The following is a 25,761-nucleotide window of genomic DNA, read 5'->3' on the forward strand; positions in this document are numbered from 1 at the left end:
ACTAGCTGGCCTTTTGTTATTTGACATTTCCCAGGAAGACAACGTAATTACGATTGTGTGCACAATGGAACCAACATCCATGTCTGCGACGGTATCCATAATACACATTCCACTATGCAGGTTCCTTCCTCCAAATATTAAGAAGAGATCCTCTTTTGTTTATAGCAGCTTAACCCAGGACAGTGTGCAATGCAAGTCCTCCTCTGTACTTCTTTCTTACAAGGGATAAAAAAACCCCACATACGAGTTCAGACTTTTAGACACTGTAAACAAAAATATTACAAAAAGTATTTTTTATTTTAAATTTCAATAGGTGGTATTATACATAATTCAATCAGTATGCCATGATCCAATCTAGTACCGCTATCCTTTGACATCAAGCTTTACCTGTTTTATACAGGCGGTGGCATCCTTGTTGCCCTTCCCGAGCAGGTCAAAGAGAAGTGGTATGAAAGACACGAGAAGGATGCAGTGCCTCACTGAATGCCAGCACACCAGCCAACTGGCATCACTTACTGAACAACTGAAATTTAGGTTGTGGACGGAGTGATCTTTAATCTCTGACATATATGTACTATACACCTTTCTGTGTGTATATGTAATACAAATATATGGAATAGAAATTATCTTACTAAAACTTAAATTTCAACTGTGCATAGGAGTTCAGAAGTGATTTGGCTGCTTGTCTGCCCATTTGGAGAGGCAACTCCTTCCAGGTAAGCTGACCCCACACTGTAGATTTGGTCAGTGACGGAAGCACAATTTGCCAATAACTATGTGCTGTGATGGTAGGCCTTCCACCATGTAGTTATGGTTCACTTTTGCTGATCTGACAGATCATATCTAAGGAAACTGACTGACGTGTTGCCAGTTTATAGCAACTTCATACTTAGAAGTAATGAAAGTAACAGTGTAGCTGCCTGTGGCAAGCTTGGGGATACCTTTCTAGTGCTGAAAATCCCCCCAACTCTAATCCAGCACCTCACAATACCAGGTACTTCCAGGTACGGGGCACACAAGAACATTACTCCCACCTCCCACAATACAGTGCTTTTCAGCCAATTACTTGGGGGGGCTACAAATCAGTATACCAATACTGACTGAGAAAGCCAGATGTGGGGTGTTGGGTCACTGGGGGCTACAATGATAGGAGTAGGCACCATGTTCATCTAGAAGCTGCAGTTACTTTCAATACTTCGTTCTAAGTAGAAAGTCACTTTAAGGCAGGCTTGATAAGTAGGCAGTCACGAGAGCGGCACAGTGCGGTTTTGCTTCCACTTTCATTCATTCAGTTTGCACTAAAATTAAAATTGACACTGCTAGCTTACCATCTGCTTTAGCATTAATCAGACTGGTATCAATGCAGCAAAAGCCACATCAGATCATATCATAATTCATATCATGGAAGCTAGGCCCACAAGAAACTCAATTTGGCAACAGGAGAGCTGCGATGGCACCTTGTGACCAATGTGGGATCGTACAGTGCAGACAGGAATGGCCGTGAAGTCCTTCCATAAATGAAAGCAGCACACGCTAGTGGCACATCTACCCTCTGATTTGCATTTCTCCTTAAATCTTCATCCAGAAGCCTTCTTTTAAAAGCAGTGACTGGAGTCTCCTCCTGGTCTGTGGCACCCTGTGTGTTGCTACATGGAGGTAACTGCAGAAACCAGCGTTCTTCAGGATTATTCTTGGAAGTCTTTCTGTGCACATTTCAGAACACAAAAATTTTGTCTCTTTCTACGGCATCCAGATCATCATCCAGATACAGCAAAACCTGTGAAGAAAGGGTGTAGTTGTCAAAAGAAAGATTTATAAAGACAATACAAATTAGATAAATGATATGACTGCAAAAAAAATGTTCATGCTGACTACTGTAACTAAAAATGTGAGGCTACAATTCTGGATCTTACATTAAAGTGTCACGAAGGGCATTTTTTTTTAATTTGGATATAGTAAGGGAGAGTTATAATCTCTATCAATGTTTTAGTCATCTGGATAACATTGGGCAAAAAAAAAAAATCCTCCACAAAAATATTTTGCCTTTAGTGACACTTTGAAGTGCACCTATGCCCACACTATGGGTGATATTAAAGTTTGTTTTTTAATTTTTTTTTTTTTTTTAAACAAACTTGTAATATATACCTAATTAAAAGAAATAAAGCGAGCGCTCATAATAATCAGCTGCTAGGACACTCAAAGAAATCACCAGATCTCATATCATAAGTATTAAAATATATAGTGCAGCGCTGTATTAGAAATCTGTAAACAAATGTATGAACAAAGGAGCAAAGAGTTCATAAATCCTCCATGAATGCGACAAGGGTTTTTGTAAGAAAACTTGCAGTGAGAATCCTCTCTATGTCAAAATAGGTGACTGGAACCATATAGATAAAATGCGCACTCACCGACCGCACATTTAAAATGCGCATGTATATGACCATCTAACAGGTGATGAGCCAGACACACGGACCATCCCTTAAAGGTGGATCATCAGACTTGGGTGTAGTAATATGTGGCCAGGACCAAGGAACACTTAGAGCCAGTAAGTGAGGGCGGATGAGCTCCTTCTTCTGGATGCAAGGTGCACTAGGAACCAGCTGCTAATGATCTGAAACCCTCGGAGAGAGGGTTGAAAACAGAGAGGGAGTGCCAATAGTGTAGTAGGTTTCAAATGGATTTATTAGGTCACAAGTAGGATAACAGCCAGGGGTACATGTGTACATATACTGCCAATGTGAAAGCAATAAAAGGACATGCACTGACCTGGCACAATAAGAAGCCGCCGGACCTCCTCGTGGCATTCCCCCTCTGATGATGTGCCGTAGCACGAAAGGCCTCAGGAGGAGCCAACAGCACGTGTGACTTTCCTGCACCGCCGTGACCACGAGGAGGTCCGGCGGCTTCTTATTTTGCCAGGTCAGTGCATGTCCTTTTATTGCTTTCACATTGGCAGTATATGTACACATGTACCCCTGGCTGTTATCCTACTTGTGACCTAATAAATCCATTTGAAACCTACTACACTATTGGCACTCCCTCTCTGTTTTCAACCCTCTCTCCGAGGGTTTCTGATCATTAGCAGCTGGATCCTAGTGCACCTGCTCTGTGCAGTGGTTTTGCAATGAGCAACGCTAATCTTTTTCTTCTCGGGTCCTTCACCGGCGCTCCTGGCCCCTCCCCCTTATCCAGTGCCCCCAATAGCAAGCCACTTGCTATGGGAGTACTGATGCATGGTCGTTCCTGAGCCCTGCTCCATGTGTTCATAAGACACAAAGAGCTGCGACTCGGCCCTGCCCCTGCTCTTTCCTCACTGGTGGTGCTTGACAGGAGTGGGAGCCAATGGATCCCACTGCTGTGTCCCAGCCAATGAGAAGAGAGAGACCTGGGAGAGCCGAGGCTCCCATGCACGTTGCTGGATCAAGAGGGGGCCCAAGGGAGCATTAGGGGGGCTAAGGGGGAGCAGCACACAGAAGATTTTTTTACCTTCATGCATAGAATGTATGAAAATGAAAATGGTTGTAAAGGCTAAAGGTTTTTTAACAATTTACTTATACTTTAGGCCAGGGGTAGCCACCCTAAAGAGTTGGAGATCTACCTGAACAACATGGGAGAAGTCAAAGATCACCAGGCAGAGTGCCACCTCCTTATACGCGATTTAAACCTCTAACTGCCATACTACCATGTCAAAATCGCATGCATTGCACGACAATCATGGATTTAAATCAGGTGGTTAGGAGGCAACTTATCACCGCCTCACCACCCAATATGCTCGGATCATTTTTCAGAGGAGCAGCAGCTCTTCGTTGCATTTGGCAGCTGCATCCTTAGGATTCGGTCACATGTAAAGTTGTGGGGCGGTATAACCCTGCAGTTAAGTCGCATTTTACCACCCCCAACCCCTACCCCCTTTAGCTGCTGAGGCAGGAGCCAAAGGTGTACACATGCTGCAGCAGGGATTAATTTCCCTGTTGCTTTTGGTGGGTGCTACCGCCTGCCAATTATGACCCATTCAAGTAAATGGGGCCACAATGCTGCCCATTTTAACCCCTTGTTTTCTGTACTGCACAAGGTTTCAGGACACTTGCAGAGTGGCCTCATTCACTTGAATTGGCCATGCTTAGCAGGTGCTACACCCACCACCCATGACAGGGCATACAACTCCTGCTGTGGCTGTACACCCCTGGCCATTGCAGCTAAACGGGGTGTGGTTGGGGCAGGGGTGTACATGTACATGTGCCAACAGGGTCCATCAGACAGTACATAGGCTTTAAAATAAAAACAGCCGTGCCGGATCTCCATGTGAGGTTATGCATTCTCAAAAGTCCTCAAAGATCCTAATGGTCCCTGCTGAACCTCGATCAATGTATGTGGTTGTACAAAAGTCAATCTAATCGATCAACTTCTGTACAACTAGCATGTCATGTTTCTCCTCAATGATCAGTGTTGCTGGCTACAGCCGGCAACAATGATCATTGTAATCTGAACGTGGGGGAAGACTCCCTTCTGTCAGAATACAATACCACAGGGGGAAGGAATTCCCCCATCCACAACAAATATGTGGATGCGAGTCAAGGCATTTTCTTTCGTTCAGCCTGCTGGTTGCATAATGTATGGGCTGCCTTAGAAACACTTGCAGACTGTTCACATTAGAGGCATGGCAGGCTGTTAAGATTTTGCTCTCCATAGGAAAAAAGCGGAGATTGTATTGTGAGCTTTCATTTCTCCACAATGCTTGTAGATACAGAGATGACCGAGAACTTGATTTAAATTGACACTAAACTATATCCTTATTTTCCTAAATAAATCCGTACACATCCATGACTGGTCCTGTAATCTATTTTTATGAAATAATTTCTGTGTTTTTCTGCCTCCTTATAAAAACCTCAGTGAGAACCCAAACCTCACTTCTCCTCTCTCACTTCCATTTGCACAGAACAAGCAGTGCACATTAGTCGCAGTCATCTGCACTGCTCCATGCACACTACAAATCCCATCCCAAGACTGAGCAAAGTAGAGTGGCTATGTACCTACATACAGTGGGACAATAGAGAGCGAACGTTTCTCTAAGCTAAATTTGGATTTCTGAGAGCAATAGAAGGTACTTTTTTTTCTTAGGCAGGAAAGCATACTTGGGGGGGGGGAATTTTATATATATAATTTAAACCAGTTTAGAGTCACGTGTTCAGAATGTAAATACTTTTGTTTTGGGAATCTTTTCAAGAAAGAATGATATTCATGGTCCTTAAAGAAGTCATTGCTGCCTTGTGCACATATGAACAATCCTTTAACTGCTCCAATGAAACCTGTACTGAGAAAGTATGGACACGGCCACTGCTAAACTGTCCTGCAAATACCAGTATCCGGATACTGGAACAAGTATGCAGATTAGGAGCTCTGACTTTACCCTGATTTCCCTTATCTGTACGTTTGTCTAACTTTTAAAGCTTTTGACCCAGCAGTATAGTTAAACACACCTGGGACCAAGGGCAAGAATATAGGCCGGGGCCCTTGACCTCGTTCCCACTGCTCTAAAATTAACATTCCCAACCATTTTTTCCCCCGTACAGCTAACATGTTCATCCAATTACATCCTCTAGGTAAACCCATACCCATCAAAACCCCTCCTCTGTATCTACCCCCACCCCCACATACAACTCCCATATCCCCCTCCATCTTGCCTAGCTTGACCTTGTTCTTCAAGCCCCCCAGAAGAACCAGAACCTAGTACTACCTACAACACTTTATTCACTCTTTATCGACCACAGGAATTTTACAATTTTCAGCTATGGGCGTACTCGTTCAACAAGAACTCTTTACACCAGTGTGATATGTATTATGTGGAGAAGGAGCAGTCTACACCTTTTTATTGGTTCTATTGGCTCTCCAAAAATTAATTTCCTGCATATTTTAAGGCAAAATGATTACGTAAAAAAACAGTTCTAACAGATATAAAATATGCTATCTGCTAAATGCAGTTGACTATTCTGTAAGATGAGAAAACTCACAAGGAAGGAACCGAACATAGCAATGGAGGAGAGGAAATGCCAGATGTCATGATCATCGAAGAATCCAAGCAATATGCACTCTCTGTTGTGTTCACGAGACTCAGCTGGGGTTTTCTGAACACAAAACAAACAATTAATAAAAACGCAGAACTGCAGAGAACACATTTAAATAAGCAATTTGTAGAATACCACTTGGCACATGAAACTAAATTTTCCCTCACATTGCGGAGATTTTCTCACTTTCTGTTGTGTCTCTGGGACAGGAATTGAAGGAAAATCTCCCCAGCAGGACACTGTTTTTACCCATTCCATGCATATGATCTAACAAAGAGACAACCTGATAGTGGAATAAATATGGTCTTGTTCCAGTGTTGATATCTTCATTTGTTGCAACTGCCTAGCATTAGAAGGTGTTCTCCAGCATGGAGTACTGCTGTGAACATTGATAGTGATTCCTCCCCATGTGGTGCCTTTGTGGTCCCAGGTTGGTTTGATCGGTTTCATTGGTGACCGTTCCATTTTTCCATCTTTGCCCTTGCCTCCACAGTTTGTACAGAGTGTGGTCTCCATCAGCACAAAAAATAATATTTACCCCCAAAAATAATATTTAAACACAACTTCAATGGCTTATGGATAAAGTATTATGTTGCTATAAATCCATGTATTATGATATGGTTTTCTCTTTTCTTTATCAGTTAAATCCAATTGCACCCTGTAAATCCCTGAAGAAGCTCTTTCTGCGAAATGAATTGGGGGATTAGCATCTCCCTTGATGGTCTTTACTCTGCTATCTATGCCAGTATCCATACAATATATAGTGGATATGAAAAATCTATACACCCCTATAAAAAATGTCAGATTTCTGTGATGTACAAAAATGAGACAAAGATAAATCATTTCAGAACTTTTTCCACCTTTAATGCAAACTATAAACTGTACAACAAACTGAAATCTTTTAGGGGGGGGAGTAAACTTAAATAAACTAACATAATGTGGTTGCATAAGTGTGCACACCCTCTTATAACTGGGGATGTAGCTGTGTTCAGAATTAAGCAATCACATTCAAAATCATGTTAAATAGGAGATTATTATTATTATTATACAGGATTTATATAGCGCCAACAGTTTGCTCAGCGCTTTACAATATAGGAGTCAGTACACACCTGCCATCATTTAAAGTACCTCCGATTAACCCCAAATAAAGTTCAGCTGTTCTAGTAGGTTTTTCCTGACATTTTCTTAGTCGCATTCCCACAGCATTAGATATACCATGGAACACAGTGAAGTCATCAAGTGCAGAAAATATGGCGCAACAGTGACATTACCAAGATCTGGAAGTCCCTCAAAAATTGAGGAAAAGACAAGAAGAAAACTGGTCTGGGAGGCTGCCAAGAGACCTACAGTAACAATAAAGGAGCTGCAGGAATATCTGAAAAGTACCGGCTGTGTGGTACAACAATATGACAACAATCTCCCATATTCTTCATATGTCTCGGCTATGGAGTAGAGTGGCAAGTCGGCCTTTTCTAATGGAGAAAAACATCCAAGCCCGACTAAATTTTGCAAAAACACATCTGAAGTCTCCCAAAAGCATGTGGGAAAATGTGTTATGAGCAAAAAAGTTCAACCTTGGTTTCATCAGACCATAATTCCAAAACATATGTTTGGCGCAAAAACAACACTGCACATCACCAAAAGAACACCATACCAACAGTGAAGCATGGTGGTGGTAGCATCATGCTTTGGGACTGTTTTTCTTCAAACTGGAACTGGGGCCTTAGTCAAGGTAGAGGGAATTATGAACAGTTCCAAATACCAGTCAATATTGGCACAACATCTTCAGGCTTCTTCTAGAAAGCTGAACATGAAGAGGAACTTCATCTTTCAGTATGACAACGACCCAAAGCATACATCCAAATCAACAAAGGAATGGCTTCACCAGAAGAAGATTAAAGTTTTGGAATGGCCCAGCCAGAGCCCAGACCTGAATCCGATGGAAAATCTGTGGGGTGATCTGAAGAGGACTGTGCACAGGAGATGCCCTCACAATCTGACAGATTTGGAGTGTTTTTGCAAGGAAGAGTGGGCAAATATTGCCACGTCAAGACGTGCCATGCTGATAGACTCATACCCAAAAAGACTGAGTGCTGGACTCAAATCAAAAGGTGCTTCAACAAAGTATTAGTTTTAGGGTGTGCACACTTATGCAACTGTATTTTAGTTTTTTATTTTTACTTCCCTCCACCGAAAAGATTTCAGTTTGTTGTTCAACTGAGTTGTACAGTTTATAGGATACTTCAAAAAGGTAGAAAAAATTCAGAAATGATTTATCTTTGTCTCATTTTTTTACATTACAGAAACCTGACATTTTAACAGGGGTGTGTAGACTTTTTATATCCACTGTATGTAACATATATATATATATCTTTACCCAATGGGAGGGGTCACCGAGTGTGGATATATCGTTGATTGGTATATTCAGATGTTTTATGGGGTCCATACCCCAGATACATTTTCAACATGATTTGTAATAAAGATATATTGTTTTAGTTAATTTTGTGTCTTGTTTTTTCCTGAGGGTGAAGTTTCAAGAACCGTTAAAATCCCACTTACTCTTCATTTTGTACATTGACAGTGTACACAGTATATATTCCATGAGATAAAATATTTTAATTAGCATGATAAAGAAATTGTTATTGAACGATTGCCATATAGACTATGAGGTGAATTTATAAGAAAATCTGTAGAGCTGTTCGTCCTGTACGAATGGCAGAAAAATTAAATGTTATTAACCGCTTGCCGCCCTGCCACTGTGTATATACGTGTGCAGGGCGGCAGTGGAGCGCAAAACCACGTTTTAAAACGGGTTCCGCGCTCCCAACACTTTCGCCGGCAGGGGGCGGGCGCGCGCGCTCCCGCCGACCCGCGGGTGACACTATTTGATCCAGGAGGGATCAATCATTAGATTTCAGCCAGTGATTTCTGGCTGAAATCACATGATCGGTCCCTGTCCTATCCTGTCCTGTGTTGACAAATACACAGGGCAGGATATGATGTCATTCTTCTCTGCCTGGACACATTCCGTTCCAGACAGAGAAGAAGACATCCAAAAAGTGAGTACACAAGCACTACACTACAGTTAGAACACTCTAGGACACATTTAACCCCCTGATCGCCCCCCCCTCCAGTTAACCCTACACTGCCCTGTCACCAGTGTTACTGATCAGTGAAGCGATTTTTACTGATCAGTGTCGCTGGCGACTTCCGATAGAGTTAGCGCCCCTCCCAGATAGCGCCAGTTTGCCCGCCAGTACACCAGTAATCCCGTTTAACCCCTTGATCGCCCCCCCCCCCTCCAGTTAACCCCTTCACTGCCTGTCACCCAGTGTCACTGATCAGTGAACCAATTTTTACTGATCACTGTATCAGTGTCGCTGGCGACTTCCGATAGAGTTAGCGCCCCTCCCAGATAGCGCCAGTTTGCCCGCCAGTACACCAGTAATCCCGTTTAACCCCTTGATCGCCCCCCCCCCCTCCAGTTAACCCCTTCACTGCCCTGTCACCCAGTGTCACTGATCAGTGAACCAATTTTTACTGATCACTGTATCAGTGTCGCTGGCGACTTCCGATAGAGTTAGCGCCACTCCCAGATAGCGCCAGTTTGCCCGCCAGTACACCAGTAATCCCGTTTAACCCCTTGATCACCCCCCCCCTCCAGTTAACCCCTTCACTGCCCTGTCACCAGTGTCACTGATCAGTGAACCAATTTTTACTGATCACTGTATCAGTGTCGCTGGCGACTTCCGATAGAGTTAGCGCCCCTCCCAGATAGCGCCAGTTTGCCCGCCAGTACACCAGTAATCCCGTTTAACCCCTTGATCGCCCCCCCCCCCCAGTTAACCCCTGCACTGCCCTGTCACCCAGTGTCACTGATCAGTGAACCAATTTTTACTGATCACTGTATCAGTGTCGCTGGCGACTTCCGATAGAGTTAGCGCCACTCCCAGATAGCGCCAGTTTGCCCGCCAGTACACCAGTAATCCCGTTTAACCCCTTGATCACCCCCCCCCTCCAGTTAACCCCTTCACTGCCCTGTCACCAGTGTCACTGATCAGTGAACCAATTTTTACTGATCACTGTATCAGTGTCGCTGGCGACTTCCGATAGAGTTAGCGCCCCTCCCAGATAGCGCCAGTTTGCCCGCCAGTACACCAGTAATCCCGTTTAACCCCTTGATCGCCCCCCCCCCCCAGTTAACCCCTGCACTGTCCTGTCACCCAGTGTCACTGATCAGTGAACCAATTTTTACTGATCACTGTATCAGTGTCGCTGGCGACTTCCGATAGAGTTAGCGCCCCTCCCAGATAGCGCCAGCTTGCCCGCCAGTACACCAGTAATCCCGTTTAACCCCTTGATCGCCCCCCCAGTTAACCCCTTCACTGCCCTGTCACCAGTGTCACTGATCAGTGAAGCAATTTTTACTGATCACTGTATCAGTGTCGCTGGCGACTTCCGATAGTGTTAGCGCCCCTCCCAGATAGCGCCAGATTGCCCGCCAGTACACCAGTAATCCCGTTTAACCCCTTGATCACCCCCCCCTTCAGTTAACCCCTTCACTGCCCTGTCACCAGTGTCACTGATCAGTGAACCAATTTTTACTGATCACTGTATCAGTGTCGCTGGCGACTTCCGATAGTGTTAGCGCCCCTCCCAGATAGTGCCAGTTTGCCCGCTAGTGCACCAGAAATCCCATTTAACCCCTTGATCACCCCCCCCCCCCCAGTTAACCCCTTCACTGCCCTGTCACCAGTGTCATTGATTACAGTGAACAGATTTTTACTGATCACTGTATTAGTGTCACTGGTGACTTCCGATAGTGTTAGCGCCCCTCCTAGATAGCGCCAGTTTGCCTGCTAATGCACGGGATTTTTTTTACCAAAAACATGTAGCAAAATACATTTTGGCTTAAATTTATGACTTTGAGTTTACGATATATTTTTTATAGCTGAAAGTAGAAAATATTGTTTTTTTTCAAAATTTTTGTGGTTTTTTTGTTTATAGCGCAAAAAATAAAAAGCGCACAGGTGAACAAATACCACCAAAAGAAAGCTCTATTTGTGTGAAAAAAAGGACGTAATTTTCGTTTGGGTGCAGCATTGCATGACTGCGCAATTATCATTTGAGTTAGTGCAGCGCTGTATAGCAAAAAAAGGCATAAATTACAGTATCTATACCATAGTTTGTAGACGCTATAACTTTCACACAAAGCGATCAATATACACTTATTGGGATTTTTTTTACCAAAAACATGGAGCAGAATACATTTTGGCTTAAATTTATGACTAACTTTGAGTTTACGATATATTTTTTATAGCTGAAAGTAGAAAATATTGTTTTTTTTCAAAAATTTCGTGTTTTTTTTGTTTATAGCGCAAAAAATAAAAAGCGCACAGGTGATCAAATACCACCAAAAGAAAGCTCTATTTGTGTGAAAAAAAGGACGTAAATTTTGTTTGGGTACAGCATTGCATGACCGCGCAATTATCATTTGAATTAGTGCAGCGCCAAACAGCAAAAAAAGGCCTGGTCATTAAGGGGGGTAAATCCTCTGGGGCTCAAGTGGTTAAACACTTTCTTCTCCAAGGTGGATGTTCCTAATTCATTAAAACAGTGTGAATAATAAAAAATAACGCATCAGGGTGTATTCACACCTGCAAATGCACCCTGCCTGCAATTATATGTGAAAACCCCAAGGGGAGTGGGGTGCAGGGAAGGTGTCTGTGATTACCTGTGAGAGATGGCCCTGCTGAAAGCTGAATGAATGGGAGGCTGCCGGTTCCTGAAGCAGAAGAGATTGCATGCGAGTGGGTGTGATTAGTTGCAGGAGTCGGCAGTCTCCCATTGCTTTCAATGGGGCTGCCTTTTGCAGCTAATCGCGGGAACCCCTGCTAGGGCTCTTGCATATAATCGGAAGCAAATTGTATTTGTAGGTGTGAATGCACCCTTATGGCCATTGGATGGAGACTACAATCATAGGGAATAAATACTTATTTATTCTGATCGTTAGCTCCATTTAGTGGCAAAGTTCATCTTTTAAAGAAAGCAGGTGATATTTTAACAACTTCAGCTGCCTATATTATATCTCTGCAGAGCTGTGCTTTTTTTGAAAATCATGATCAGCTGTGTAGATATAGATAAAATATGTATTTAGAAACTATAAGCTTCTATTGCTTTAATGTAAGGAATATGAAAGGCTAATAAAGTGACTTTCCATTGACGACCAGTGCATGCATGTGCCGATACAGAATAGAAGGGTTAGGAAGAATCCAGCCATGGAGTGTGGTGATGGACGTACCACACAGTGAAGATAACTGGACAGCACTGTTTTAAGTAAGTATATTATATAATTAAACTGCTGGGGGAGGGGAGAGGATGGAAAGGGTACTTCTAGTGTAATTATGTGTTAATTAAAGTTTAAAGCCTGTAAATTATGCTCTGTTTGGGGTGCCTTATTACAAGGGCAAACTCACACTAGCCACAAAGAAAAAATTCAGTTTTTCTGAGCAGGTATTGATCACAGCTGAGGGGTGGTGCCTTGCGTTTTACAATGCATGGCACCATTTCCCCCATTATTTTTCTAAACTTTAATGGAATGTCACAAAGTGACATTAGGGGTTGTGACAAACCCAACCGAGACAGGGGCTTTTGGAGGGGTCTGCAGGCTAGCCTCGTACCTACTGACCATGGGCCCTGGCATCTGAGTGGTCTTTATTCTTTGGGAGGTGTGTGCCTGGGGGGACCTTTGGAGTAGTTTTACTGCGGATCCAAGTCCATGTCTCTCTGAAACATACAGACTCTGAGAACGGGAGGACCCGCATACAGATTTGGGGCCTCTGTGCCAAAACCAGCATTGTCTGCTTCACCTCCCTCCTAGACTCAAGAGCAGATGTTAATATAATCAGCTCAAAACAACCTGATGCTGAGGTCTCCTGCTGTAATCTGTTTATTAAGGTGTTTACTGTTGTGTCTTTCCCCCACTGTTGAGTTAATTGAGTCACCTATTGTTTCTGTCTGTTGGCTAGTCCAGCTTGAGGTTCCTACATGATGAGATTAGTCTTGTATCAACTTTTGTCCGTTGCCTAATCATTGTGAGATGTTTATCCCAATATGTAATATTTGTTTTTATTGTTCATGTGGCGACTTCCTCAATTTCTGAAGTGTATAGAAACGTGTACTTTTGTTAAAGTAGTTCCTGTTTGCACCTACGTTAGTGTCATCTAGTTCTTGGGTGCAATGTCCAGCTATAATACGTTGGTCCTGTGTCCCAGTGCTGAGGAAGCAGTTTTCTGACGGAATCACCCAGGGGGTGCAAGGTGGTCCATCACAGGGGTTATTAACTAAAACTTGAGAGTGAAAAATCTGGTGCAGCTCTGCATAGAAACCAATGTGCTTCCAGGTTTTATTGACAAATCTTAATTGCACAAGCTGAAGTTAGAAGCTGATTGGCTACCATGCACAGCTGCACCACATTCTGAGTGCATCAGTTTTAGTAAATCCCCCCCTTCCTATTCAATTCTATACACAGCAGCTCATAGAATGGCAGGGTAACACAAACAGCTGCAAAACAGTGAGGAAAAATGCAGACATGGGCAAACAGGACATTGAGAAAACCATTGTTTTCTTCGTGATCTTGTGGAAAGCTGCTATTTTCTTCTACAGAAAAACTCAGCTCTTAGAGCTAGTGTGAACCTACTTTGCTAATCTTCCCTACATTGCTAATCCCTAACTGGGTCTCCTCTGTGCTTCTCACCTCCTTAACATATTTTTTACCAGCTTGAGTACATTATATATTTTATGCTTACCTGCCAAGTGCTGAGCCCCTGGAAGAAGAAGAACAGAGCGAATCCCCAAACCACAGACGTACAGATGATACAAATCAGTGGGGCAGGAAGTATACGCTCCCCACTGCGTAGCTAATAAAATTTAGGAAAAAAGGAACAAAAAAAAAAAAACAAAACATTATATGGACAGATTGCAGTAATCTCCTACTGCTACAAAAGGAACCTGTATCAAAAATATATATCCCAGCGCCAAAAAGAAAATACTAAGTGATTATGCAGCTGTGCAACAGTGAAAAACACCAATAATAAACAACAAAACAGCGCAAAATCCAAAAACAAAAATTACATAAGTAAACAAAAACAAAATTAATAAGAAGTGTCCATATAAAAATAAGTCCTTATCCCCATCAGAACCAGTAATAAATATTCAAAATGTGCTTTCACCTATCCACCACGTGAGAAATAATATTGACCACACTCACCAGATGAAGGTGAGTAATGAGCCTTATAGGATATAAGGGGTCCTATAATCCCTCCAAAAGAGATCAAATCTTCTTTTTCACCCTGCTTAGGTATATAAATCGTCTCCACTTTATTCCTCCATGTATTCCTCAATGGTGTATAGAGAAAGAAACTACATAGTGTAATACTGCCACTTCATATAAAATATAAAGATTTGAGTGGGCTTATTCTATCTTTATAGGTGGAAGCACATTTTGAATATGTATTACTGCTTCTGATGGGAATAAGGACTTATTTTTATATGGACACTTATTATTAATTTTGTTTTTGTTTACTTATGTAATTTTTGTTTTTGGATTTTGTGCTGTTTTGTTGTTGTTTATAAAAAGGAACCTGTAGACTTATTAAACATTATTATAGAATTTTTCATTACTGCTCTGGAGATCCTGCAAACAACCACTTTCTATTGCTGGCTATAGTTGTCCAGAAAGGTGCCTCTGCCTGGTAGATGAGGTTATCAGTCATTAGTTCTGTACAGAATTTACATTGTTAGATCTTTTTTTTTTTTTTTTTTTTTTTACTCGCTTTAGAGTTTGCAGTGCCAGGAGTGTTAATCTGTGTGCAATTGTGGGACTATCTTATGTGTTTTCGGCACAATCTAGGGCACGCTGGTTGAATATGGAAAATGTAACCTTCTCTGAACAAGAGGCCCAGGTTTGGTGGTTAAGCCATCAAGGGACAGTTGGATCTGAATCGTTGTGATAAGACTGCCCTCAATTGTCCACAACCCTTCGCTATCATCATTCATTTAGGGGGTAATGACCTAAGGAGGGAAAGAATGGCAGGGCTAATAGAAAGGATGCAATGGCATATGCAGTGGATGATTGGACAATTCCCTAATACAAAAATAGTCTTTTCACACATCATAGACAGGCATTGTTGGAGAAAACCCAGAGTCAAGAATGTAGAAAGTTTTAGTCAAGAAGTTGGGAAGGTTTTATATGGGGACAATGAATTTGTCTATCATCATTATGGCTTGGGGGGCTAGGACTTGAGGCTATTTAGGAAAAACAAGGTGCATCTAAGTGACAAAGGGTGTGACATCTTTTTGGGGGGTCTACAGGAAATAACTGCATCATGCATAAGTAGAGTGGCTTAAGGTTGATACATGAAGTAGAAAGTTTTTTTTTAGCAAGAGTGTGAATTCCTGCATATGCTAAAGTGTGGAAAATAAGTAAATCATAAAGCTGAGTGCATGCTTTGTGTGATTGCATAGGGCCAATATCCCCATCCATTGCATTCCTGCCCCAGTGGGAGGCATTCCTCCGACAAGCTAATGAGGCTTAGCTTACTTATATGTCCCGGTAAAGGAGAAGAATGGGACATTGTCCACCAAATGGCAAGTTAGTAAGTAAGCTTTTGTACCATCTGCTTCTGGGGAATGAAGTAAGCAAAGAGATGTGAAGTAGTGGAGGACCATGCCTGTGATGTGAGGTAAGGTAAGGGGAGTCAGAGGTGAAAACAGCATCTCAGGGTCCACCTCTTCCAGCAATTATGCTATGTTATTCCCCTAATAGTAGATGTAATAAAGGATGAGTGGTCAGCTATTGCTAGGGGGGGGGGGGGTGGAGTTGCATGAAGGGAGTCTCTCTGTGGCCCTCCTGATGACCATGGTTAAGATCACTGAAACGTCCACATTTATATTGTATTTCTTTGGAAAAATTATTTTCATAAGAGTGAAACTTATGATTTTAGTGCATATAGTCAAGACTCATGTAGATAAATGAAAATCCTCATTTATGCAATGCTGAAGAGTTTGTGCCTTCCCTAACTCATCTGTGTATAAGGAATGAATGTTTGTGATCAGTAATGATCAAAGGAGGGAGTTGTATAGGGATAACTATGATCCTTACGAGTCACATATATAGAGTATTACAAGCTGACTATATATACTCCATTTCATCTAATCAGGGATGCTTAAAATTGTTTACTGCAAATGAAACACACATATCTAGATTGTAACTGTGCCAGCAGGCTTGTGTTACATTTTATGGGGAGTGTGCGCCTTGGTCCTTTAATGTGATATGTTGCTATTTGATAAGAAAGGCTATATAAGCAGAGAATAACTGTATGGAAAGTTGAATACAGTGACGGCGGACACTGTATTTACAATATACGTATATGCAACAATAAATATAATTTGGAGCCTTGACTTGTCTGCAGGTAATTATTCAAGTTTCCTAAAAAAATAAAGGAACTTGAGTAGGCGGTACAATCCTCCCTATACAAAGCAAAGCTGTAATATAAAGCTGCTGTACAGACCGCTCCATAGAAGGTAACTACGCATATTTTGTGATGGATACACTATGATCCTAAGTACAGTATGTAACTTTCCATATTGTATAGTTAATAGTTCAAGGAATAGAGCAGTGTTTCTCAACCGGGGGTTCTGCCGCAAATCAACATTGTGGCGGATGTATACCGCCAAATGTTGTTTGCAGTAGTGTCCTTAATGCACACTGACAGTCAGTACTGTCAGCGCGCATTGATACCTGATGCTTCCTCCTTGGTTCCGGCTCCTGTGAACTCAGAGGGAGGTGCCGGGAGCACTGCACAGAGCGGGAGGTGTCACTTTCTAAGGCAGCGCTGATCACAAGACGGTAAGAGGGAGCACAAGGCGCGAGCCTGTGACTGGAACACTAGGTGAGATCTCAATGACTCTGTGTAGCAGTGCTAGCAGAATGTAGGGAAGGGGGTGCAGAGGGATGGAGCACTGTGTGTGTAGGGCAGCAGTCAATACAGACTGGAGGTTGAGCAGAGGGAAGGCTTCATCTGCATTCACTTGGACCATACACAAGATATCACCTCCTGATCAAGCCACGTGTTCCCACTCTTTGCACTCCACTCGATGTCACCCTTTGAATTCACAGGAACCACAACTACAGAGGAGGCATCAGGTATCAATGCGCACTGTCAGTGCATATTAATAAACAAAATTGGGTGGACATACAGTACATCTGCCACAATATGGATCTGCAGTGGAACCCCATGTGAGAAACCATGTGTTGCAGAACTGTGCAGGTGGACATACAGTACATCTGCCACAATATGGATCTGCAGTGGAACCCCATGTGAGAAACCATGTGTTGCAGAACTGTGCAGGGAAGCATACTGTCATTTACTGCACAGTTCCCCACAGGTCCTCCTCTTCTGTTTGTCTCAGGCTGTTAAATGTAATATCACCTGGGATAGCCAAGAGGAGGACTAGTGGAGATCAAGGAGAAAAGGCATGTTACAACAGCTTCCCTGCACTGCTCTGCATTTGTTTGTTAATTGTTGTTATATCTACAGTTCGCTGTTCAGATCCAATGTTCCATGAGCTGTAGATCTGAACATTTTTTTTTCGGGAGTTCTCAGACATCTCAAACTTTTTGCCAAGGGTTCCTCCATGGAAAAAAGGAGAAACACTGGAATAGAGAAATCACCAACAGTGATCACATCGTACAGACAGACCCAATCACAGCCCATCTGCACCATTAACTGTGGCCAATCACAGCTAATCACAAAAGTAATCACTGAATTAATAGATTTCATTCAGAAAAAAAATGGTTGCTTATAACAGTGAAATTTACAGTTATAAGCAATCATAGGGTGTTATTAAAAGAAAAAAAAACTAGATCACCGCCCCAGAGTAGTACGGTGTTACTATGGTAACACTATTTCTCTGATAACAGTATGTAAAAAAAACAAAATTAAAAAAAAGGAAAAAAAAAAAAAAATTATAATATATATATATACTGTATATATATATTTTTTTTTTTAACATACTGTCATCAGCAGATAGTGACTGTCCGCTACAGAGGCCTTCTTATTGAAAGCAAAGCTGTAATATAAAGTTGCGGTACAGACAGCTCTCATATTTTGTGATTTATACTCTATGGACCTAAGTATGTAACTTTCCAAATTGTATAGGTATTAGTTTAAGGAACAGAGTGGACACCATCATACAAACCTTCCCAGCATTCCATCTCTTACCTTCATGATAATGTAGAAGGCAAAATATAGTAACAAGTTACAAATTCCAATGGCGAGAAGATATGAGGCAAAATCGTTAGGACGTACAATAAGGCCATATGCAGCCCTGCAGACAAAGTAAATACTTGTATTACCAGATAGAAGTACAGGCAGAGAGTAAAGTGCTACAACAATACCAATGAACATGCCGGTAAAATAAGAAAATGATTAAAAGCTGAACTCCGGTTACAACTGCAGCAAAAACTTGCCATTAGGGTGTCCATACTTATTAAACTCAACAATTACAGCTTTTTGTTTAGGAAAGTATAAATAAGTGGTCCCACACAGCCAATCCACTTCAGCTGGTTGTGTGGCCACCTCCTTGCTGATATCATGTACTAAGCAGCACCAATAGTGACTATTGGTACTGTATTGTATGTAATGGTATCAAAGGGCAGCCCACGTTCTTTCTCACCGTGTGAGGAAAAAAAAAAATGAAGGCAAGTATTCCTCTGCACTATCTTACCCCCACTACTAAGCAAACAGTAATGCATAAATGTTTCTATGTTAAAGTGTTACTAAACCCAGGACCCTGCATTCACTATATTTGGTCTCCCCAGACCCTGCATTCACTATATCTGGTCTCCTACAGTACACACAACAGGGAAATGCAATTATTTTAGTAAATAAACTGTGAAATACCTTTTCTCATTAGCAGTTAGAGCAGTCATATGACTTCTATCAGTGTCCAGCCCAGCACTAGCTAAAGCTTGTAGGAGTTTTCTTTCTGCTCTAGGAGGATACAAATCCCCTGACCTCTGTCTGGACAGTGCTGATTGGCCCTGTGCTGATCACATGCACTCTCCCAAGAAAATAAAAAGAAAAACTTTCTAGCAATATACACCAAACTGAGCATGTGCATGCCTACGGTTTAGTCTGGAGATAAGTGGTGGTCGCTTGAAAAAGGGGAGGAACAGAGAAGAAAGGATCAAACTGACTTTTTACACAATGCAGAGGATAACCCCTTAGGTTCCACAGTGAGTATAACAAGCATGCTTTACTGCATATACAGACTGATTTTACTGTTGTGGGTTTAGTAACACTTTAACTTAAGATTTAAAAGGTAACTATTTTGGCAAGAAAGATTAGGTTGGGGAGGGGGCCTTTGTGCATGCAAGGACAGAATATTCCCTATATTGGTGTAAAATTATATTTATATCATTTTACATTTAAGAATGCGAAAAAATAATTGTATGCAAACTACGTTTACCAAATGATTGAATCTGATGGAATTGAAGGCTGATCAAATGATTGTAATTATTATAAACTCTTATGACTCAAGCAAAATATTTACTATTGTGTTTACTTACAAAGACCAGTTTATGATGTTTCCCATGACAAGTAGCACCATGCGGTCCTGAAAGAAGTGGGAAAAGTTGATCTTAATTACTCTGGGGATGGGAAGCATGTATAGGAGAAAGTAAATATTTTTGTCTGCAATGAAGCTGTGTAGAATGCATCTCATAGCTGCTATGGTCACTTGTGATCATTTTATCAATTAATTCATTAGGGAAGCTCTCACCCTTAAAGTGATTGTAAAGGTTCATAATTTTTTAATTTAAAATAAAGAGATGTTATACTTACCTGTTCTGTGCAAAGATATTGCACTGAGCAGGCCCTTACCTACTAAATTTCAGTCCCCCCACCAGTGTTGTCCACATCTTCTTTCTCTGGGTGGCCCCTCAGCAAGCTGGATGCTAAGGAGGCACCTGTGAGGGCGTGTGTCAGGAATGGACTGCCCAGCAATAGTGGGACTCACCTGCCTTATGAGCTGCAGTACCAGGGCTGGCCAGCGGGTGCTCCCAGCAATCAGAGACTCAACCTTGCAGCCAGTCAAACACCTGGAACTGATTATACTGGTGTATTTAAGGGATGGCCAGACCTGCAGACTCTGCCTTGGTGTGTGTTTTTCCTGGGCCCTGTATCCTGTTCCTGCATCCTGTTCCTGTCTTGTCGCTGACCCTGCCTGATCTGACCTCTGCTGACTTCTCCTGCTCTGACCCCGGCTCGTTCCTGACCATCCCTCTGCCTGACCCTCTGTACCACTCTGCCCGCTACCTGCTGAACCTGGCTTGTGACCCCGACCATTCTCCGCTTGCTCCCCCTGTACCTACCTGCCCGATTGATATTGACCCGGCCTGCCTGACGACGCTTGCATTGTATTTACTGTCATCTGTGGGTGGTTGGTTTGGTTTGTTTGCACTGTGTTATGTTTTAGTATTGCACTGCGTTTATGTTTGTATTGTTAGTGTTATTACATTGTTTATAACATATCTGAAGTCTGCGTTTCCCTGCGTCAGTCACACACCTCTGGTCATACCCAGGAGCCCTGACATTACACCAAGGCCAATCCTGACCAGACGTGGCTGCACAGGGAAGCCATCTTGGCTTGTTGAATATAACCCTATAATGTTGCGCTCCCAAAACATATATATAATCACTAATCTATGTCCTGAGAACATATGCAAAAAAGTGAAAAAATTATATAATGAATACCTTAACCAAATAACATATAAAATTAACTTAATTCATTTTTTTTTTTTTTTTTTTTTAAATGTCCGTGATTATACTCAAATAAATTCTGTGATTAAAGAGTACCTAAATTAATATTACTTCAAAAAAAGAAATATATACAAATGATATAAATAAGTATAAATAAATAAATTAATTGATATAACTGTGAAAACAGTGTCCCATATAAACAAAAGTGACTTTGTGCTTTAATTAATCTTCAATCCATGATTGCATGTAAATCCGTGACTGATTGTGAATCCTCCCATTAGTGCAGATGTATGCTCACCTCCTTATCTGCCTATAATTAGGCTATATGCGCTTTCGGTTCTCCTCCTATGGAACCTGCTTGATTAAGACTCTTTCTTTTGGAATACTGGATATCCGTTGTTGCTGATATATGCTCTGGGATTGATCCCTGCTCCAGAGGATTGAACTCCTCTATAATCTCATCTCCATACGACTCTCCACATAGGAAAAAGATCTATACATGGTGTTTTATCCTTTTTAAAGATTGGCTTTATTGACTCCAAGTATTACACTCACATGTGTTGTATTCAAATAAAAGCGTATCACAATGTAGACCGAATCCTTCACTGACTGTAAGAGGCATGCACCCGTGGTCCGGCAAGCGAACTGACTCCCTCCGAGTGACGTTGCAGTCCCACCCCTACGCATTACGCCACAGGGGGATCAAATCCCCCTGATGAAGCCACGTGACCAGTGGCGTAACGCGTAGGGGTGGTACTGCAACGTCACTCGGAGGGAGTCCGTTCGCTTGCCGGACCACGGGTGCATGCCTCTTACAGTCAGTAGAGGACTCGGTCTACATTGTGATACGCTTGTATTTGAATACAACACATGTGAGTGTAATACTTGGAGTCAATAAAGCCAATCTTTAAAAAGGATAAAACACCATGTATAGATCTTTTTCCTATGTGGAGAGTCGTATGGAGATGAGATTATAGAGGAGTTCAATCCTCTGGAGCAGGGATCAATCCCAGAGCATATATCAGCAACAACGGATATCCAGTATTCCAAAAGAAAGAGTCTTAAGCAGGTTCCATAGGAGGAGAACCGAAAGCGCATATAGCCTAATTATAGGCAGATAAGGAGGTGAGCGTACATCTGCACTAATGGGAGGATTCACAATCAGTCACGGATTTACATGCAATCATGGATTGAAGATTAATTAAAGCACAAAGTCACTTTTGTTTATATGGGACACTGTTTTCACAGTTATATCAATTAATTTATTTATTTATACTTATTTATATCATTTGTATATATTTCTTTTTTTGAAGTAATATTAATTTAGGTACTCTTTAATCACAGAATTTGAGTATAATCACGGACATTTAAAAAAAAAAAAAAAAAAAAAGAAATTAATTAAGTTAATTTTATATGTTATTTGGTTAAGGTATTCATTATATAATTTTTTCACTTTTTTGCATATGTTCTCAGGACATAGATTAGTGATTATATATATGTTTTGGGAGCGCAACATTATAGGGTTATATTCACTATTTTTTACACATTGGTAGTTATGTGTCAGATGTTTGCGATCCCACCATATAGAGGATATACATTTTATGTTGTATATTAGGGTGACCTTTTGTTTTTTGGCTCGCAAGATACTTTAAACATCTTGGCTTGTTGCTGGGAAGGATGGATCTTGATGAGGTTGTGTATTTATATCTGCTAGTGTTTGATGACAGAGAGTATGCTTATCAAACTCTGAAGGAGTATCCCCGGGATGAACTGCTAGAATGTATACGGCTCGCTCATGTTCTAGTAGATCAGGGCACAGAATTCTCTGAGGTGCAGCCATTGATTCAGATTTGTGCGGAGTTGGTTTCATCTGGTACCCCCGAATGCAGGGATGAATTTTTGCCGCCATTAAGTGCCGACCAGGTAGAGTCCCTGGTATGGTTATTAGAGGATGATGTGGATTGCTTCTTGGAGCATTATGCTGCATGTTCACCACAGGTACTAAGAGATTGTATAAACGCAGTGCAGTCTTTGGTCAGACAGGCTTTGTGTAAGCTCAGCTTTGTTCAACCCATACTGCAGGCATGGACAGATTTGTTGCACCCAGCCTCAGTCAGCTTACAAAAACCCTTCTAATCTATTTCCTCAAAGTTCTATTCCTGCATTCCCAACAGCTCCTCCTGCCCTGCTATCTACCGCATGTCAGTACCCTGTTCCCACTCACTGCACCTATCCTGCCTTTAACCCTGTAAAGAAGCCCTCTGTAGCAACTGCTCCCTCCCCTGTTCCATCCTCCAGCTCTTCTCTGTCTCCAGCTGCTCCATTCGTTTGCAGACCTGCGTTTACTTGCAGTGCTCCAGTAGTTAAAACCAGAAAAAAGCGAAAATTCTTTCCAACCAATACCATCCTGCCAGTATCCAAACCGGTGAGCCTGCCGTCTGAGAACCTGCCTTCCGTGGTTCAGCCTGATGCCTCTACGCAGCCTGATGCCTCTACGCAGCCTGATGCCTCTACGCAGCCTGATGCCTGCATTCAGCCTGATGCCTCTACCCAGCATGATGAACTGATCCAGCCTGACGATCCTATTAGGCCAGTTGACTCGATGCCCGCTGTTGATCCAGATGATCCGGTACCTGATCCGGTGCCCGCTGTCGTGCCAATTGACTCAGAGCCCGCTGTCGTACCTGGTGACTCGGTGTCCACTGCCTTGCCAGATGACGCGGTGCCCGCTGGCGAGCCAAATGACCTGATGCCTGGTGACCCAGTGCCCGCTGTCATACCTGGTGACCCGATGCCCTCTGTCGAGCCAGACAATCCGGTACCTGATGACCCGGTGCCCGCTGTCGTGCCAATTGACTCAGAGCCCACTGTCGTGCCTGGTGACTCGGTGCCCGCCGCTCCGCCTGGGGGCCCGAGACCTGTCGCTCCGCCTGGGGGTCCGGCGCCCGCCGCTCCGCCTGGGGGTCCGGCGCCCGCCGCTCCGCCTGGGGGCCCGGCGCCCGCCGCTCCGCCTGGGGGCCCGGCGCCCGTCGCTCCGCCCGGTGGCCCGCTGCCTGCTGCTTTGCCTGGTAATCCGATGTGCCTCTGCCCGGAGTCCAGCCCGATGTGCCTCTGCCCAGAGTCCAGCCCGATGTGCCTCTGCCCAGAGTCCAGCCCGATGTGCCTCTGCCCAGAGTCCAGCCCGATGTGCCTCTGCCCAGAGTCCAGCCCGATGTGCCTCTGCCCAGAGTCCAGCCCGATGTGCCTCTGCCCAGAGTCCAGCCCGATGTGCCTCTGCCCAGAGTCCAGCCCGATGTGCCTCTGCCCAGAGTCCAGCCCGATGTGCCTCTGCCCAGAGTCCAGCCCGATGTGCCTCTGCCCAGAGTCCAGCCCGATGTGCCTCTGCCCAGAGTCCAGCCCGATGTGCCTCTGCCCAGAGTCCAGCCCGATGTGCCTCTGCCCAGAGTCCAGCCCGATGTGCCTCTGCCCAGAGTCCAGCCCGATGTGCCTCTGCCCAGAGTCCAGCCCGATGTGCCTCTGCCCAGAGTCCAGCCCGATGTGCCTCTGCCCAGAGTCCAGCCCGATGTGCCTCTGCCCAGAGTCCAGCCCGATGTGCCTCTGCCCAGAGTCCAGCCCGATGTGCCTCTGCCCAGAGTCCAGCCCGATGTGCCTCTGCCCAGAGTCCAGCCCGATGTGCCTCTGCCCAGAGTCCAGCCCGATGTGCCTCTGCCCAGAGTCCAGCCCGATGTGCCTCTGCCCAGAGTCCAGCCCGATGTGCCTCTGCCCAGAGTCCAGCCCGATGTGCCTCTGCCCAGAGTCCAGCCCGATGTGCCTCTGCCCGGAGTCCAGCCCGATGTGCCTCTGCCCGGAGTCCAGCCCGATGTGCCTCTGCCCGGAGTCCTGCCCGGTGTGCCGCTGCCCGGTGTGCCTCTGCCCGGAGTCCTGCCCGGTGTGCCGCTGCCCGGTGTGCCGCTGCCCGGAGTCCTGCCCGGTGTGCCGCTGCCCGGAGTCCTGCCCGGTGTGCCAGTCTTTGATATCCCGCCAGTTACCAGACCCGGGCGGTGGAACATTTTGCCCAGCTAGGACTGTTTGGAGCGTCCTGAGGCCGCTCCTTGAGGGGGGGGTACTGTCAGGAATGGACTGGCCAGCAATAGTAGGACTCACCTGCCTTATGAGCTGCAGTACCAGGGCTGGCCAGCGGGTGCTCCCAGCAATCAGAGACTCAACCTTGCAGCCAGTCAAACACCTGGAACTGATTATACTGGTGTATTTAAGGGATGGCCAGACCTGCAGACTCTGCCTTGGTGTGTGTTTTTCCCGGGCCCTGTATCCTGTTCCTGCATCCTGTTCCTGTCTTGTCGCTGACCCTGCCTGATCTGACCTCTGCTGACTTCTCCTGCTCTGACCCCGGCTTGTTCCTGACCATCCCTCTGCCTGACCCTCTGTACCACTCTGCCCGCTACCTGCTGAACCTGGCTTGTGACCCCGACCATTCTCCGCTTGCTCCCCCTGTACCTACCTGCCCGATTGATATTGACCCGGCCTGCCTGACGACGCTTGCATTGTATGTACTGTCATCTGTGGGTGGTTGGTTTGGTTTGTTTGCACTGTGTTATGTTTTAGTATTGCACTGCGTTTATGTTTGTATTGTTAGTGTTAATAAATTACATTGTTTATAACATATCTGAAGCCTGCGTTTCCCTGCGTCAGTCACACACCTCTGGTCATACCCTGGAGCCCTGACAGCGTGCTTCCAAGCCAGGCTGTGTGCCTCAATAGACGCTTATAATGCCGGTAAGCTCCACCATAGAACTCATCACAGGCATTTAACTGACAGCAGCAGGAGCCTATGGCTCCCACTGCTCTCAGTGTCTCTTGTGAGACCAGAAGAGGAG

At 43.8% G+C, this 25,761-nt stretch overlaps 1 protein-coding gene across 2 annotated transcripts in view; it reads right to left on the reverse strand.

The window, feature by feature from the left end:
• Window positions 1-276: 276 nt before the first annotated feature.
• Window positions 277-25,761, reverse strand: part of SIDT2 (SID1 transmembrane family member 2) — a 92,521-nt gene continuing 67,036 nt past the window's right edge. For both annotated transcript variants that reach the window (XM_089670144.1, XM_089670143.1), the window contains 5 exons: window positions 19,696-19,742; window positions 18,347-18,452; window positions 13,871-13,981; window positions 6,009-6,122; window positions 277-1,777 (listed from right to left, as the gene is read on the reverse strand). In XM_089670144.1, the coding sequence (XP_089526270.1) occupies window positions 1,715-1,777; window positions 6,009-6,122; window positions 13,871-13,981; window positions 18,347-18,452; window positions 19,696-19,742 (441 nt within the window). In that variant the 3' untranslated portion in view covers window positions 277-1,714. The remainder of the gene's footprint in view (window positions 1,778-6,008; window positions 6,123-13,870; window positions 13,982-18,346; window positions 18,453-19,695; window positions 19,743-25,761) is intronic.

This window comes from Staurois parvus, unplaced genomic scaffold (assembly GCF_062004578.1).
Source record: "Staurois parvus isolate SC_StPar_1 unplaced genomic scaffold, SC_StPar_1.0 ptg000087l, whole genome shotgun sequence".
In the NCBI taxonomy this organism is placed as follows: Eukaryota; Metazoa; Chordata; class Amphibia; order Anura; family Ranidae; genus Staurois; species Staurois parvus.